Here is an 18208-nt window from a genome sequence, read left to right on the forward strand (position 1 = left end):
TCGTTTGATGTCTTACGCTTCGTACGGGTTGCTAGCGGAATGGCTTCATCCGCATCCGCATCATCATCATCAGCATGATCACCACAAGCATTTCATTTCGCTTTCATCATCATCATCCTCCTGAGCAGCAAAGCAAAAGGCTGTCCTTTCGCCAAGACAGCTGATACAGCTCACCAGCGCTACCGGGATATTTTCAAATCTGTGCCCAATTTGTGCCCAACTGCTATACTGCCGCACGCCTTCAACTCCAGGTCCCATGTGTCTACCATCGGTGAAAAAAAAAACCCCTTCCCGAGAGGACACTAGACCGATACCCGAGTGTATGTTTACTAGTTTGAGGTTCCACCACGTTCCACTTTCCTCTTGTGGATGTGGTAATTTAACTTTAGCCAAGCGAAATTCGATGCCCAAACGGAACACCAAGTTCATCCTGGGGGGATAGTATTGGGATGTGTGCTGCCGGGAGGAAATTGTTTTTCATTCGATATCAGTATAGACAAGGACAGTAAAACCGAGTGGCTCTTTTTGTTTTCCTGTACACCATTAGGCGGGAACAACTGCTCCCGGTGGCTGGAGTTTTAGACACCGTTTTGAGCAAGTGTCAATCGAGTGGCACCTGCTTCGGTACAGGAAACAGAATCCAGATGATGTGGCCTTGATTTGCTGTACATTTAAAAATACACTTCCCAGAACATAGCTGTTTTGACATGGAAAAAGGCACGGGTTTTTTGGGCATTTTGTTTTCGCAGATTGCATACCTTCTAGGCGCATTCGTTAATGATGCTCGTACTCTTTGCTTACGAAACATCTAAAAGCACATACATTTTTGGGGTTTTTTGCTTTGTATTCTACACGGATGCTGTCTTAAGAATATCGAACTAGAATCCCTCGCAATGTAGCCGTAAAACGTAAACGTAAAGCAACATGCGCCGTGTGCGATATTCAAATAAACATTTGCTTTACTGCCTTACCATGTACGGCAGGGATTTACATCCATCGACCACGTTAAATCCCCGGGAGCAGAAAAAGCAGCAACATCATCACCATCAACCGGGGACGGGTTTCCATCCTGCTTTTCGCCTTTCCGTTTTTATCGTACAAATCACACTTACACGATGATGTGCCTTTCAGACTCGTCGGAGGCTCTTTTTCCGTTTTTCTTGGTATAATATTCACGTTTGTTTGCTTCCCGTTTTTTTTTTCATTCTCTTCCTGGACGGCCACCACCTTAAGGATTCGATTGCTGTACCGGACCGGGCTGCTGTTCGTGTCGAATGTGCTCTGCCACACGTTCTACCTGGTGTACGTCAATACGGACGGTTTGACGTCGGGCGGTTATCTGTTCAGCGGTAACAGCATAGCACTGGTAAGTACAGGAAGTAGTTTCCGAAATCGAATTATCCACCACACAGCGCAGCGGTAGTTTGGCCCAGCTTTCGCTTGGGTTCCAGGATGCCGGAATGTGTGGTATGCTATTTGAAGGAGTGAATTTCAAACAGCTCATTCAACCACGATAACAACGGCCGACGGATAGAAAGGCGCATGATTTAAATAGCTACTAGCGGATTAAGATGCGTGGCTAGATGCGAGCTTGTTTGTGATCAAGTTGGTGAAAGAGCTGTATTTGAAATTGCAGAGAAAACATACCAATACTGCTCTTTTACACACCTTTAAGTAAACACTAACCGATGCTGTGTTTATTGCACTTAATAATCATGTAACAACGAGCGCGCTCCGCGATTGTTTAACACAGCTGGTGGTTGATGGCAATACAAAATGGCACACACTTTAAATCCAATAACAGTTGATACGCTTGATAAAGTGTAATTTGTAGCAGACACATTACGCTGAGCGAATCATAATCAGCACCGCAACGAAAACAATATTTTCTCCGAATCATAAAGTTGCAAAACAACTGGTTAAGTGAATGGTATTCGTTTTACTACTACCAGGAAACCAGCGTAAAATATTCACATGAACTATCCCCAGAAATGGTTCGCATTCACGTCAGACCGGTCAGGTCGAATGCATGTTGAATCACTCGAATTGTTCCAGGAATAATATACACATGAAGATAGGGAGATAGGACAACACAACAAGCAGCTGTTTTGAGTTATTATCATTGTCTGTTTGTTCAATGTTTGATAAAGAAACAGATATTTTTCAACTTATAATAATTTCAACTCCAAACTGGCTGTCGGAGCTGCGGTCACAGCGGTCCATTCCACCACAGTTGGTCACGCCAGCTTTCCACGTGCTGAGGCGTCGCGTTCTGTGGCCGGTGCCGCTTTCTAGGTACTGCATCGAAAAGTTAATGTGGTGGCCTTCTTGTAGTCTCTTCCTGAACAGGTCACCACGACGATGAGCTCCATGGTTGATGAGTTGTACATAAATGTAGAAGCCCAAAATCGTTAAGTGACCATAGATTTTAGCATTACACGATATAGTCCAGCTATTGCCATAACAATCAAGGATCTTCGTTTGAAGCTCTGTTGTCTCCAACACAGGGGACCTTTGTGCCTCTCAAAGTTGTAGCTCCACAAGGACGAAGAAGAAAGACCTAGTAACCTAGACCACATTGTGTATTTTTCTAATAAGGAAACGAATGAATATCCAATTAATATGGAGACTAGCCAAAACACCTCTACGAATTTTCCTCCACTGCCATCGGACGTCTAAATACTTTTTGTACCTTGCCTATTTGACAGACTTCATGAGCTTAAGATTACGTTTGTAGAGGTCGTTATCTGTCGGCAACTTATTTCTAGCCTTAGTATAGGGCAGCCGAAATTTTGCTATTAAATAAGAACATGAAATTGCACCGATTGAAAAACGTACCGGACAAGTCAGCGAAAAGGGAAAAGGAGGCTACAGCTAGAACTGCAAAGCGCCGGTACGACGAATACAAACCATGCATAAGACAGCAGCCTAAGGACAGCAGTTCTCTCATGGACTACATAATGATTCACACAGACTCTCGCTTTGAACAGGACTTTGCCGCGGGAACCGAGCTCACCTTGGGATAAGGAGAATGAAATGTCTCCCATTTAAAGTGAATTGAGGATTATCTGTTAATTAGTTTTAAACAATAAGGTCAGGCCGTTTAAAATAGGTACATTCAAAGGGTTCATAACACTAATAATAATATACTTCTTCTATAAAAGAGCAAATATTGTAACAAGCATTTAAATATACATCAGCGTTGAATATTTATCTCGTTCAATCACAGCGCTGAACGCCCGTAAGCTCGCTCAACATATCTGTTTCCGATTACCCACGGTCAATACGAACCGAGGTTCGTTCGCCTGAAATAAACTCCTTCACACGCGGTACCGACCATTGTCCAAGTATCCGCACAATCAGAAAAATTATGAATTATTCACCTGCCTGCCGTAGTAGAGTTCCCTAGCTCATCCCCAAATCGCGAGCAAGCCGTAGTCTATTCTTCTCCCCCAAAACACCTGAACACACGATAAATGGAAAATTCATACACTCTGGAACCGATAACCGTCCGTGGGATAGTGTCTCGTGGGACAAGTTTTGCTGAATCGCTTTCAAACTCCATCCATACTTTAACACCAACCCGGAGATCCGACAGTGCCCGGTGGCTCAAGATAGCCCAAAAAGCATCCACTTTTTTTCGCAACACAACGGGCAAAGGAACTATCTTCTTCACCTTTGAGCGCTACCACCCGAATGCTGCTGGTAGAATATTCGATTAGTAAGTGCTCCTATTTGTTCGGCGCACCGATAGCATCAACGCCGGTGTGTGTTTCGGCAGCACGTGACCCTCCCCACCTTGCCTCAAAACCAAGTACAAACAAATAGCATTAGACGGTAGGGGTCGGAATAGCTTTCCACGAGAATCGAAACCACCATTTCCTTCGTTCGTTTCCTACTCTACAGTAAGGTACAACAAAAAACACACAAACGATCAACCCGAACGCGTCATATGGGGCGAAGCGTAAAAAAAATGGGAACCTTCCATTTCAACAATCGATCGGGGAATTTTTCTCCCGGTTCGGGGACACACATAACAATCAGTGTCGTGTTGAGCTCGTACTAGAATCGTTGGTTGGTTTCCCTTTAGATCGTTTGGCCCCGTTTTTTTTTTCGTGGGTACTTTTATGCCACTTCTCACAAGAAACGCTCAACCAACCTGCAAGCTGTGGTGCATTGCAAACCGATCAGTGCCATCAACACACCCCGTCACGACAAAATCTCTGCCGTCGATGGCCGGGTCTCCAGCTGTCTGTCTCGGCACATGCAGACTCGTCTTGAAGGGAAGAATGCTTTTTTCCTCCTCAAAAAAGTGCCTTTTCTTCTTCCAATCAACACACTTTTCCCGAAGCGGAAGTGAGCTTTCGTCGAGTAAAGTTCGTTTATCGGTTGGTGTTACCGGTGTACACGGTGTAACACCATGTGCCATGTGTACAAAACGTTTCGAAACCCGGGTTAAGGAAAAAGCTGAGCACCATTCACACATCATCGCTGTGTAACGTAAGGCAAATGTTGCAGTTTAAAGTTTTTAACTATCATGCTCAGGGAATGAGCTCCTTTGAAGTGCATTAAAAGAGATTCAATGATAGGTTCAAATTAACGGCAGAATTTTGATCAGATTTTCTGTCAAATTATTGATCTCTCGGTAATTTTTAACGCCAAAATGTATGCAATGAATATGTTTTCCCATCGTTTCTCGACTGCGTCACATATTTGTGGGTTTGTCACACGATTTTTCGACGGTTTTCCAAGCACTGTTGTTTCTGTTTCACAATATTGGATTTTGAACAATAGTGCTCAATTCGAAACATTTCCCTGAATTAATTGATAAAATCGGAAGGTGTGGTGGGTGAAAGCCTTGCGAGCAATCCATTTTTTAGGATGCGCAGAAAATTGGACGTAAACATGATCCTATGGAGCACATGTTTAACCGGGAAATCTTAATGGGTTTCACAAATAACAAAGAGAGTTCTATTCGAAATGTAGCCAAACAACTATTTGATACTTTTGTTATCAATTATGGACCAATGATAGATGGACACATGACCGTCCACCAGTATTGCTAAGGCCAGATTTGGCATCGGAACATGATGCAAAAAACAGGATTGCATGGTACGATGGAAATGAGGAGCAGTACGTAATGAAAGATTTTTATCCGCCGAACTGCCTGAAAGCCGGACTAATCAAAAAAATTTAGGCACTGACTGTGTCCAATATCGTAGCAGAGAAGTCTGTGCTGAACCTGGCAAGAAGTGTTAGCGCAAAAGTGCCTTCGTTGGCGTATGATTCTCAAAGTTGATGTTTTTTCTTTGATAATGTATTTCTATAAAAACATTATTATAGTTTAATACTCATTGCAATTTCTGGGACACGTCTGTAATTTCTGGAATTCGTGTCGAAACAAGATCAACTTAGACCTAAATGTTTATTCAGAGTTAAGTTACAAGTAAGAATTTTCTACAGAGCGAAAAAAAATTTAAAAGGTTTACATAACACATTCAAAAACAATAAAAATACTTTTGTTTACAAACTGGATCATAATTTATGTCCATCTCCTCAAGTTTTTTTATTTTATTTCCAAAAATATTTAAACAATTTTTGGTAAAAGACTCGAGAAGGCCCCCCCTAGAATCTTTTGTGTGCAGCACTGTGGCCTGTCATTTTTGTTGTACGGTGGGATTTCTGTATGGTCAAAACCCATTTGATGTAAACATTGTGCATTGTTCCTTAATACTGTTAATAGACAGCGAGTAGAACTTGATAATATACATTGTAACAAGTGGTTTGAGATTATGATATTCTTATGTTTCCTCCTTTGCTGAATATCAATGCAAGGTAACAAGTATTCATCGAATTACTGTTCCGTTACCGTCCGAGAACGCCGTGCATGTTTTAGGCCCGATTGTTCACCCCTAGTGCGACTGAAAACTAGTACGAAGCCCCTGTAACCCAAAATGAATGGTAGGGTTAGCGGAGAGGAGATTTTAATCAAATAATAACAATATTTTATCGGCTTTCTTCAACCAATTTTGACCACACTGAAAGCACACTGAAAGCTCACTGTGACGCTCTCGCAACGTGTACTGCGGATTGCATACCTTTAGGCGTAAATCCTACAGCGCCTAACAAATTTTGTCAGGGGGGGGCCTTCTCGAGTCTTTTACCCAATTTTTAATATATATTATGGAAACGGTAAAAAAAAACCTAGGGACGTATACTAAATTATCCGAGACACTGTCAAAAAATCATCGGACGAAAATAAAACTATGACAGAAAACCGCAAGAAAACTGCTTCAAAAAACCAAAAGTATACAAAAACAGCGTAAATCCGTTAGTTACCAGTTACCGCCTGAATGTATGCAATCGACAGTTCGTAGTGAAGAGGTGGTTTAGGATTCTCGAAATAAGAAGCCACATTGAGAAAATGATTTAGTATTTCGAATAGTTTCCTGGTTGATAACAAATAACCACATATAGAACATTTAATCACCAGCAATATCATCGCTTCCTTAATTTAAAACGCTTCTGATCAAATAAACCTCCTAAACGATTCATCTAAAATTCCTCACGCTTCACTATTGCAGGTGTTTAACGAGATTGCGGTTTTTTTTTTCTTTTGCAAATACTTAAAAGCATAGAAAACAATCACGACCGCACTGCGAACGCTTACGGTGGTAATACAATCTGTGTCCCATTAGACCACCGTCGTCGATACATTACACCGGCGCAAAAGTAAGCCTGCCTGGGACGATTTGTTTGGCGAGTGTTTGCCGACTACATCTGTTAATGATGCAGTATCTCATTTCCTGTCCCCAAACGGTTGTCCTGTTTGAGGAGCGTGCATCGGCAGCGTCGCTGTACCGCTGGATGGCGCCTGCTGTATGTAATGTTCGTATGTTGTACTGATGCATAATGAGTGACACCGATCCCGAGCGGTTAATGACTTCATTTGTCACTCGTACTTCCGACGGTGGCTAGTACCGAAGAGGCCCTCGAATCCTCCCGAAAATCTGTTCTGGAAGAACGTGGAAAAAAAAATCAAACCAGCATCCCAACACAATTATACACGTGCACCTCGGGATTTCCAGGAGCAGGAGTACACGCCGAAAGCTAAAACAAAAAATGCCAACAGCAACAGGATCATGACGTAAGCACATCATTAATTGAGTCGTGCCACGGTTACATTTCCAATCAGATCGAAACGCTCGAGAGTCCGTGTGGAGTGGTCCGAACTCGAAACAAGCAGCTAACAACAACAAAAAACCCCGGCTATAACAGCAACAACCCACGGTTCGAACTTTGGGCTCGGTTCGGGACCGATGAGAACCGTCTCTTGCAGGGCACACTGGGAAAACACTAGATTTGCTTATACCTTGCTCAGCCGCATGTGAATGTGAATCGCACAAAAAAAGATGACGGTTCCCAAGCCGAGCAAGCTGCTCCATCATCGCGCGCAACAGTACGTGACAACGTGACATTCGTCGAGTGGATGGACAGCGTACTCCACAACCCCCAGGGGGACCGGAGAGTTCGATGAACAAACGGACTGTTTGTGAGAAAATGGGACAGACCGTCATCACATCGCTGAGGCAGCGCGCGGGAAAGTACTTCCGGCTTGCGCCAATTAGTTGACCGATCGTCTGTTGTACCGGATATGTGTGTGTGTGTGTGTGTGTGTGTGTGTGTGTACTTCGTGTACCTTTGCCGCGAAACTAATTGGAAATGCATGAATCAAACTAAGCATCCATTCGTTGGTCCTACCCGAGCAGTAGCAGAACTGCTTGCCCCTTGTGATGTGTGTGTGTGTGTGTTTGGTCAGTTTCGTTTGGTTTCGGGCTGCGGAATAGTGTTTGATTTTGAGTGGCAAATTTTAATGAAATAAACAAGTGGTTTCGATAACACACGCCCACTGCCCGCAACAAACAATTCTGGCGTAGGAGGATAAAGGATCGTAGATTGCATGATGAAGGGACAATCGGAATAAATTCGTGGAAAAGTTTTGTGAATGAGATTTTGATGCTTCAATAACTTAATTAAGTAACATAGCTTGTTCCTTCTTCTTTGTTGCTACAAACTTGAGAGGCCTTGGTCCGCTATTTCTAGCTTTTTAAACTTATTTTTCTGAAGAAGGATAGTCCATCTTGCTTGCGGATTAAAATTGTCTAATTATAATAATCTAATTGTCTAATTGTCTAATAATGTGGCTCTATTAAAGTTAAGAACGCTTTTTGCAGTGAGAAACACATAATTAGTAACAATATAGAACTAAACACTATAAGATAAATAAAATAAAGTTATTACAGAATCTCTACACAGTGATGGATATTTCTGTTAAAGCAATGCGATTGTTCCAAGAACTGCACCGAAAGCTTGATTCCCAAGCAGCAATACAGCAATAGCTCAATGCCCCATTTCAATTTACAGATAAGAAAGATAGTTATGTTGAAACCGATAAATAAGAAATTGATTTATCCCATAATCCTGAGATATATCATTGATTGAACTTAAAAATTATGTCTTGGCTTTGTTTCGATTGCATAGAAAGTTTTATCTCAATTTTAATATGTTTCTCTTGAAATATTTTATGATTCAGAGACTTCATTCGAACCGATGTTAGCTGTAGATTAAGGCCATTTTTATTTCCGATTTTAAACAAGTGCTTACTCAGAACTGTTTCGAAAGAAAAAAAAACCTAGTCCCTCGGCACCAGAAACTCAATTTTAAGATAAATAAAAATTAGGTGGTCTTATTCTATTGTCCATCTTTGACAATGGGTTTTATCGTCGAGAAAATCCTGTAAGAAAACCTTAAAAACTGTTAAATTATTTTTCAAAAATGAACAAACACCATTTTTGACGATCGAATTGCATACAATCAGGCGCAATGTTTCACTGATATAAATCGATTTTCTACTTTATAAGGAGGAAATCAGTAATGTGATTGAATTAAAACTAAGAAAATTATTCTGTGAGGATGAACAATTCCTTAACGACTTAACTTAGCAACTGATAGGGACTTAAAAGCTTATGTGTAATATAAAATTTTCCTGCCATAATATAAGTGATTCACTTTTCTGTTTTCTGCTGTGATCTTATGTACCTACTCGATATAAGATCAAATCACTTTTAATAACTTTTGAATCGCCTTGACAAGTTTTATATGTTTTTTTCTTCTTTGGCACTTCAAACTTGAAAGCTCTCGGCCTGCCATTTCTGGCTTTCTGTGACAGGATTCGAGGAGGCAATCTGTAGCGTTCGAGGAGGCAATCTAGATGGGATTCGATACCCGATTCTGCCTTGTGAAGACACACTGATAAAACAAACAAAAATCCTACCTGTTAAAGTTGATTAATGGTGCGCCATGAACCATTAGCAATACTTAGACAGTCTCAATCCCAAAGTTTTCAGCACAGCATTGTTTAATTATTAAGCCATGAAATTAATCATACCCTTCTTTTTTTCCTTCTTTTCCTTATCTATCGTTTCAGGGATTTTGTATACTGTTTAGCTTTGTAGTGAAGGCAGAACTGAAGCAAGATACGACCGAGTCGACCAGCAGTAAGTCCAGCACTAAAAATAGTCTGGACGAAAACTTTTGCTCGGGATCAATCAATAGTCCGTTAAGTTGTAAGTGTTTCGCCTCGTCAGCAAGAAACTTTCCGCATATTTACGACCACGCAATTTGTCTGTCTCCCTTTTCCTGCTCCATTTGCACACAGTTTATACAAATCAGGAACTAGATAAGGATAACGAATGCCTATCGTCGGTGGGTAAGACAACGAAGATTCCTCTGACAATACTGTCCTCCCAGCAACCGCCACCGTCAGCCAACCAGCCGGGACAGCAGGGCCCTTCCTCACAGCCCGGATCCTCCGCCGGTCCGCACATCACCACCATCGAACCGTGCCTGCAGGTGGACCTAGACGGGCACAGTATGGACACGTTTCTTGGTGCTACGGGAGGGCTCTGCAACTATGCAACCGTCACCGCACCATCGTTCGGCGGGACCGGTTGCTACGATCTGGCCGGAAGTATACTGCTACCACCGGGGCCGGGCGGCGGTACGAGCGTTCCGGCGACGGCGCTCATCACAATCGAAACCAGCCCCAGCATAGTGCTGGCCGGGCCACCTCCGATGGCGAGCGTACCGAGCTCGGCCAGCGTCAGCATCGAATGGCACCAGCAACCACCGCAGCAACAGCAACATTCGCATGCCTGCGGTCACCGGCCGGAACCTTTGCCGGCCACCGTCAGCTTCCTGCCCACGATACCGACTGCCGATGCGGGCGATTTTGTCGGCGTAGGTGCACTGGACATCCTGAAAGGCGTTGGACAAGGTAGTTAATTTATGCATTGAGAACACCGTTAAATCGGCCGCATCTTGAAGCAAGTAGTCTGAAGGACACTAATTAAGCATCCATCGTCCTAGGTCGATCGAGAACGCTATAAAATGCACACGCTTACAGCAACAAAAATCAAGAACCACACTGACATCTCATTACACAGCACAAACCCTTCTCAATCGTGCCACTTTGCACACAATGTATCAAGAACGGCGCACCCAGGCGCAAAAGAGCCCTGGGCTACATCTTCGTCAACATCTTGTCTGCCATCAACATTCCGCTCAAGTGCAGTGCCTTTTACGACGCCACTAACCCCGGACTTTCTTTCTTTCTTGCTCGCTTCCGTCTCTCGTTCTCTCTCCCTCAGACAGCATCATCGGCATACGGGGCAAAGCGCTCGAGGTCGGCAACGACGGCAAGAAGGTAGTTACGGTAATCGAATCATCCACCCAGCTACCACCGGCGGTCCAACCCTCGGGCACGCTGCCTCGACCCCCGGGGAAAGCAATCATGACGACGACATCGTCAGCCACTCCGACGCCCACCACGTCGTCCGCCACATCCTCCCCAGCCGGTCCCCTCATCCCGTACTACTCGGAGCAATCAGCAGCGGGTCCCAGTGCAGCGGTGCATCACAAACCGGTCATCCCGCCCGCGCCACCACCTCCCATCATTACCGTGACGTCGACCGAGGACGGACGGGCTGGCGGCCGTATCGACGGGATGCTGGATCGCATCTCGCACGATCTCGACTACCTGCTGAACCGTACGGGCGATACGACGGTGGCCTCCTCCACGGCGGCTTCGTCGTCGTCGTCCTCCGTGGTTCCGATCCAGCTTCGACCAACGACCGGGCCGCCGGGAGCAGTATCCACCGCATCGCAAGGCTCCATTAGTAGTGCACCACTAATGCCCACTTGCCACAGTGTTCACGAAGTAATTATCGAAGAGTCTGAAGAAGTAGATAGTTAAATATTTGCACACAAACACACACCCACACACACACACACACACACACATACACAAATGCATATGGTGGGGAGGTTTTGGGAGTGAACTTGCAGCTACAATCCAACCAACCCACTTGGAATGAAAAAAAAAACCGTTGCAGGGGTTTTCAGTTGATAAGACAAAATCATCACACTTTTATGACAATGGCGGCAGAGGGTATGTCAAAAGTGAGATGGGCACGGTAAGCGTAGCAGATCACATTAGAATCGCAGCCTTTTTTCATCATCACTACAAATGTCTGTCCAGTTGACTACATAAAACAGATGTACAGTGTCGGTCAACACAGTAGGATTAGCGCTTAATTTCTGCTGTTAAACTACTTTTTTCAATACATAAGTTAGGTGTAAAAAGAATCACCCAGTCCAAACTTTCTATCTAATTGCTGTGCCGAATTATTTCGCAATAATCCTGAAAGCCTGAAAACATATTAGATTAACAACTTTCTTTCATATTAAGTGCGATAGTCTGACAATACTAATCTGGTCTGGTAATACTAAAAATATAAATAAATAAGTGCGATAGTCTGTATTACAGTTATAAGACTTAAAAATAAGGTACCCCGAGCGATAGAAATTTGTTGTCGCAAATTTTAATTGTGGAATTCTTTAATTGTCGAATGGTTTTATTGCTTAGTCTCGCGTATTTTGGCTATGATATCTTCAGCATGACAGTCCCGTGAAAGATTTGGTTATCGATGGCAGTCTTTGAACGACGTCCATCGACATAGTCTTCCAATACGCAGAATTTACTCGCCAGATAAGGGTAAAATCAATCCAAAGGAAGCTAGAAATGGCAAGTCGAAACCTTTCGAGGTTCTAGGTTTAGAGGTCGAGCGAGCACCAACGTGAATCAGAGCCAATGTTTGGATAGATTTAATGATGATGTTTTAGTGCCTCGCTTTCCCAAAACATTCAAGCAAGTTTTACTAAAGTAACTATTTTTTATTCGTGAAATAGCGACACCCATAACCTCACTTTTACGTTTTTATCAAGTTTGGTCAAGTTTGTCCGTCACTGTGAGTTCGCTCCAATGTTCAACAAGTTATCAACGACTCATAAAACCAAAAGAACTACGAGCAGTAAAGATCAACAATTTAATATTACTAGAGACAATATACTCTGGAGATATACTTCTAGAGACTAGACGGCAGACCACAAGACATGACGCATAAGCGTAATGAAATTGTTCTACCTTTACCTCCATTTCTCTGATTGTGTCTGCTGTAGCCTTTGTGCTATAATCCGCTGAATGAGTACCCCTGTAAAATCCCTGTCTCTGTGAAATAAGACTATTGACTTCTACACACCATTTTAAAGGCGTTGATTCTGGTGTTAAAATGTCCTGCGATTTTGAAGTTATCTGCCTTATGCCAGACTTATTCTTTACCGCCATTGTCTAAAGAGTTGATAAGTTTGTCTTATTAACTAATACCCTTGTACTGATTTGTTACAGTTTTTAAAGTAATTTCCTCTTTTTCATATCTCAAAGGAAGATTTATTTTCAAAAAAAGGATAAGTTTCCTTTAACTTTAGCAATAGTTTCATCCTTTATGTTAATCGCTCAATAATCTCGAGCAAATGTTAAACCAGTTCCCCCATAATCATCACCCTGATCGACCGGTGGCATGGGATGGAACAGATTGGCCAATACTCTCCTACCGTGTCCGCTCCATTTCATTCAATAACCATTCTCATCATCCCAGCGCCAGATATTGACATCTTCATCGCCGTTCATCGTCATCGTTCCGCTAACGGGACGACGCAAAGATTGACTTCATTATTCCGTTCCGTTCGCCCCGTCGGTCGGTCCCGTCCGTGGGTGCGCAAGGGATGTCGAGGGATCATGCAATTAGCGCTAATGTAATAAGGTAACATTCGGGGGGGCACACGAGCAAGGAAACTCAAATTTCCCCCCGATGGAATGATGCTGCGAATTTGGGGACCATCGGTTCCGCGTATCTCTCATTCTGACCGGATGTGTCTTGTTCTACCCAAATCATCCACCACCGATTCTGCTCAATTCCAAAAAGGGATCCAGATTTTTTTTTCCCCCTGTTGACTCCCCGCAGAGTGAGGCCAATGAGTCGAATTCTGGAATTCTGGAATCGGAAAGCTAATTGATCGGATATTTCCCAACACATCATTCCCAGCGCATCCATCTTTCGGCGCAAACTTTTCGGGAGCCTCACGTCATCAGCACGGGAAGGGGCAAACCTTCCCGCACCTCCTCGCGCTTGTCTCACCTGTCAGAGTCAGAGATGGTGAGTTTGCTGTTGTGAGTTGCCTTCTGTTTGCTATTGTCACTTATCAACCTTATGCTGAACTACGCACTGACTTGTTATCTTGCCCGCTTACGTGCACTAGTTTTCCCTTTGATGAAAACGCCATCCCGCAAATCCCGAGGCTCTGGTCCGAGCTGAGCGGGGTACGATCGAAACTAGTCACGGAAGCGTCCTCCTCCTGCGAACATGCCTATATTCCCGGACGGATAATAAATCTTCTGCCGCCATTTTTATCTCACGCGATGGGGAAGAGGGTTGTAAGAGTGGGAGCAGATACGAACGTTATGATACGAAATGAAAGTATAAAACTACAAAACTGCACAAAAGACTAGCGTTGAAATAGGAACGGGCGAACAGGAAAAAAAAGGGAAAAAATGCTGGGATAACTACAAAACGAACGAACAAACACTCACAAATCTTAAGTAGAAAGAAAAGCGAGATATTAAAAGAGTGGGAAAACAAGCGTTTTTATAGCGACCTAATAATAGTGATAAGAAGACATGGTTAGACAGGGCAGGAAACTCGTTTAAAGAGTAAGTGTAATTATATTCAAAGAAACGAATGGGAGGTGTTCTGTAAATAGTAGTCCAGTTTGTACATAATTAGTCAAATTTAATACATACACACACACACTATCCTCACCTATGTATGCGCGAGTGGAGCTCATACGCACCTGTACAAGCATCGGAAGGAATCAAAGTACGTCTAAGCCTCACCACACCTCTTTTCGTTATCTGTTTTCTTCTGTTTTCCATCGGGTGTGGTGAAGAAAAATGATACCAAAACAACACAAATGAGCTCTTTAAGGCTGATCGAGAACCATCTTTTGTATATAGATTTTTTCTCAATTACAAACCATACGAAAAAATGTTCCCAGCATGGACGACAGTTTAAGTAGTTTCATTTCGTAACGGCCACCAGGTATGGCAGTGTAAGCGAAAGTTTTCTATTTTTTATTTCCTTTTACTGCTGCGTGCGTGTTGTTAATCGATTTGAGAAAGAGGTGTTACTTCAACAACCCCTGTTTTCTAACAGAGCAAACTCTGCGCCAGCGCCTTTTTACTTGCACGGACGGGGTTGAGCGCCAGTGCATTCTGTTTACGAAAACGATAAAGTTCTTTTTAGCAAAACTATGTGTAAGATTGGGAAAAACATTCTCCGAACCAAGGCGGCAGCAAACAACCAACCAAATACAAAGCAAAAGTGGACCTCCGTTTTTCCGATACAAACAGAGAAGAAAAAAGAGGGAGAGAGTGAGAGAGCAAAATTTCCTTAAACTTCTCACCCTCGTCTCGTGCAACATTTATAAATTCTAGCAAAAGGGAGAAGAAAAGAAAAATATATAAAAAAGGGCGAAAATTGAGTTGGAAAATGCATACCAGAAAAGGAAAATTATTACAAAAAACAGACAAACAGTGAGTGAGAAAGCGTGTAAGAGTGAGGAAGGAAAGTGGACGGCAGAAGAAGAAAACAAGAAAAAGAAATAGTGGAAAAAAGTGTGCAAAAAAGCCAGAGCGAAGTGAAATGAAAATTTTAGTTTCCTCCATGTACAGTAAAGGAAAATTAAGTGAAGGAAAACGACAACACACGAAAAAGATTAAAGAGAAAAAACACTCACACACACCGACAAACGACGAACCGGGAACTGTCGTACCGACCGAACCGCTCGTCTGTGTGGGTGTGTGCACACGGTGGTTGTGTGAAGCTGAAAATAATTAAAAAAGTTCGTTTGATTTTTCCAAAAACTCCGTATGCCGAAACGTAGCACGAGCAATAAAAAACAAAGTCCTAAGGTAAGACTCAGCTTTCGTTCAATCCAATTTTTTTCCCCAAATTTTAACAGGTTTATTTTTACTTCACAAAAATTAAAAACAACACTAAACCTGCACAAATTTAGTAGAGGTTTTTTTTCGATGTGGGTAGCAAATGGTTTTACGCTCGAAATGCGTGGGCTCTCCCCCATATATGATCAAAGCAGTTCAAAATGCTGACGGTTTGGTGCTTAGCAACGCTTTACGTCCAGCGAACGGTACGATTTACGAGGGAAGCGATCAAATCAAAGTAAGCCACCACAGTACGGGCAGAAGTTTTGGTGCCCGTTTCGTACCGTAATTTCTTGGGGGTTTCTTGCCTTTGCTGCTACAAGCAGGCAGCTTAAAAGCAAGTTGGAATGGTATGGTACACAATTTGTAGAAAGCAATTTCTTGGTGACCGTTTCACAATTATAAAGCGTAAAAAGAATCCTGCCTCAGTTGGAATTAAATTGCTGAGTTGATTTTTGGTAAACGCGCCTGAAGGTATGCAATACTCTGTATTTTCACTTGTATGACAGTAGCGTTGTATAACACCGGTTTAGTATTTCTTGCCCAAATCTATTTTTTTCAGTAACTTTTTCCATATTACAGGTTTTCTTAATTAATGTTGAGTTTTTCTGAATAACTTCCAAACTACCTGTTTTTTTACAATAAAACATATCCTTTAGGAGATGAATAATGTTCTACTTATTTAAATAGAATTGAAAGTTTCTTTTATGCTGTTAGCGTATTTAAAAAACACTATTAGTATTTCTAGCTGATTTATATATTGAGCCTGACGGCTTGGCGCATGTGCTGGCGAATTACAAATTCACAAAAATAACAATGCATTTCCTCCCTGTTATTTGCCTTCTACTCGGACATTCTCGGTTAAATGGTATTGCTTTCCTGTGAATTCCTGCCTGCCTGTGAATTCAATCAAAAACAAATTTGATTGAATATTTAGGACGAATTTTTATATTTTCGACCCATGAAATATAAAAGTTTTTAGAACCTACGCACTGGAGGGAGTGGTTCCTCTATCTTGGCGAGAGTAGAGGTTCTCTCACTCCGACTCTTACGACTTAGATCAGGCGAATAAAATAGTAATAAATATAATTTTTTTTTATCCCCAATAGAAAACAGATTTTGTGAAAATTTCAAAACCCTTTTGAAAGAAAATAAAAATATCTTGGAAAGCCTTCCAAAACAATACAAAAAAACATGGAAAAGCGTGAAAAAGCCTCGGGAAAATCTGTATCTGTGTTATACAAAAATGAGCGATACATTTTAAGCCTTCGATAGGTTTTCGACACTTGGGAAGCTCTTGAGAAAATTCAACTAAATCGAACGTTTAAGCTATTTCCTTACGCAACTTACACCATCAAAAGCAGGCCAAACGCTAGCGATTGCATACTTTTAGGCGCTTCAGATGGATCGAAGAATACCTTTTCTCTACGCTTCGAAACAGATCTTGCTAAAAAACTGGATAAACACTTTATGCGTTCATATCAAGTCAATATCAGAAAACTATTAAACTAATTTTAAATTTACCCTCAAAGAACTGTACTATGGCCCCTCGTTAAATTAGCGCCATTCTTTAACCAAAGTCATTTAAAATCTTTTTAAATCCCACACACCACCCAACCTAGCTTTAATGACCGTCCATTTCCATTGGACTGTTCTGGAAATTTGCGGGCTGACATAGAGTATATAAGCCTGTGAAGCCTTGAGGTGAATATATAGAAAAAAAAACGGAAAGCCTCTCAAAGCGTTCCTCCAATGCGCACTAATTCAAGGCCATTCGTGTCTCGTTCGCCGTGAATAAATATAATGCTATTTAGCTTACAAAAAAGGAAAAGATACCGCTCACGAACATCACCCAGGCACGTTTCATCTTTCGAGCGACGGCTTTTCGTTTTTTTCCACTTCACTTCACTGCTGCTGTCCATACGATAGTCGAGATGAGGCCGTTGCCGGCCTTTCATCGCACTCTGATGCGGCTAATTTCGCAAATGACTGCAAATCTGTGCCTTAAGTGAATGCGAACAAAACTTTTCGACCAAGGCGCCCTCCTGGCCACACGCACCGAGCAGGAAAAACGCACACGGCTCGTTCTCGAAGGTGGTACGGTTCTTTAGCATGCGAAGGAGCGAGTATGCGTTTTTGTCCTGAGTAAATGATGCTCAAGTCGCGGTAATCGTACGTGCACGGCAATCGGAATCGTAACCCCGGGGGTTGTGGAAACTGCGTCAACCACCGCTTCCACCGTCTTTGGGCGTGTTGTGTGTGTGTGTGTCGCTTTTTGTTTGTTTTAATCTCTTAAGTGTAGCGTCTTAACGCACGAACGATGCTGCTGGGGTAGGTTGGAGTGACCATGTGCAGGCGAACCCGGGCAAGAATATCCCTGACAAGTCCACAGTAGTACATCGTCTCGTTCATATTCATTCAGTGACATTTTACGCGTTTTTTACGACGAAAAGTCCACACACAGACGTACAAAAGGGCGCATGGTGAATCCTTACACGGCAGGAACTGAAGAAGTTGAGCTAGTCGTTTGGCTGTTTTTTCACTGTTTTGTTAACATTATTGGCCCATCACCAAGCAAAAGGTACTCCTCCGCGATGATACCCCGTGTGTGCGTTTATAGCTTATTTTAAAGCAAGCTTTTCAAATTATTCTGCTCATTTGCATGGTTTGTTTTAAATTTGCATGACGGAAACATGTCACTCAACACGAATGTTGAGCAGTTTAAGATAGATTTCATTTAAGGAAGTGATG

At 42.5% G+C, this 18208-nt stretch overlaps 1 protein-coding gene across 3 annotated transcripts in view; it reads left to right on the top strand.

The window, feature by feature from the left end:
• LOC118513433 overlaps window positions 1-15357 on the top strand; it is a 197676-nt gene extending 182319 nt beyond the window's left edge. For all 3 annotated transcript variants that reach the window (XM_036059164.1, XM_036059162.1, XM_036059163.1), the window contains 4 exons: window positions 1234-1366; window positions 9488-9626; window positions 9719-10336; window positions 10710-15357. In XM_036059164.1, coding sequence (XP_035915057.1) covers window positions 1234-1366; window positions 9488-9626; window positions 9719-10336; window positions 10710-11314 — 1495 coding nt within the window. In that variant the 3' untranslated portion in view covers window positions 11315-15357. The remainder of the gene's footprint in view (window positions 1-1233; window positions 1367-9487; window positions 9627-9718; window positions 10337-10709) is intronic.
• Window positions 15358-18208: the final 2851 nt, after the last annotated feature.

The sequence above is a fragment of the Anopheles stephensi genome, chromosome 3, assembly GCF_013141755.1.
Source record: "Anopheles stephensi strain Indian chromosome 3, UCI_ANSTEP_V1.0, whole genome shotgun sequence".
NCBI lineage: Eukaryota > Metazoa > Arthropoda > Insecta > Diptera > Culicidae > Anopheles > Anopheles stephensi.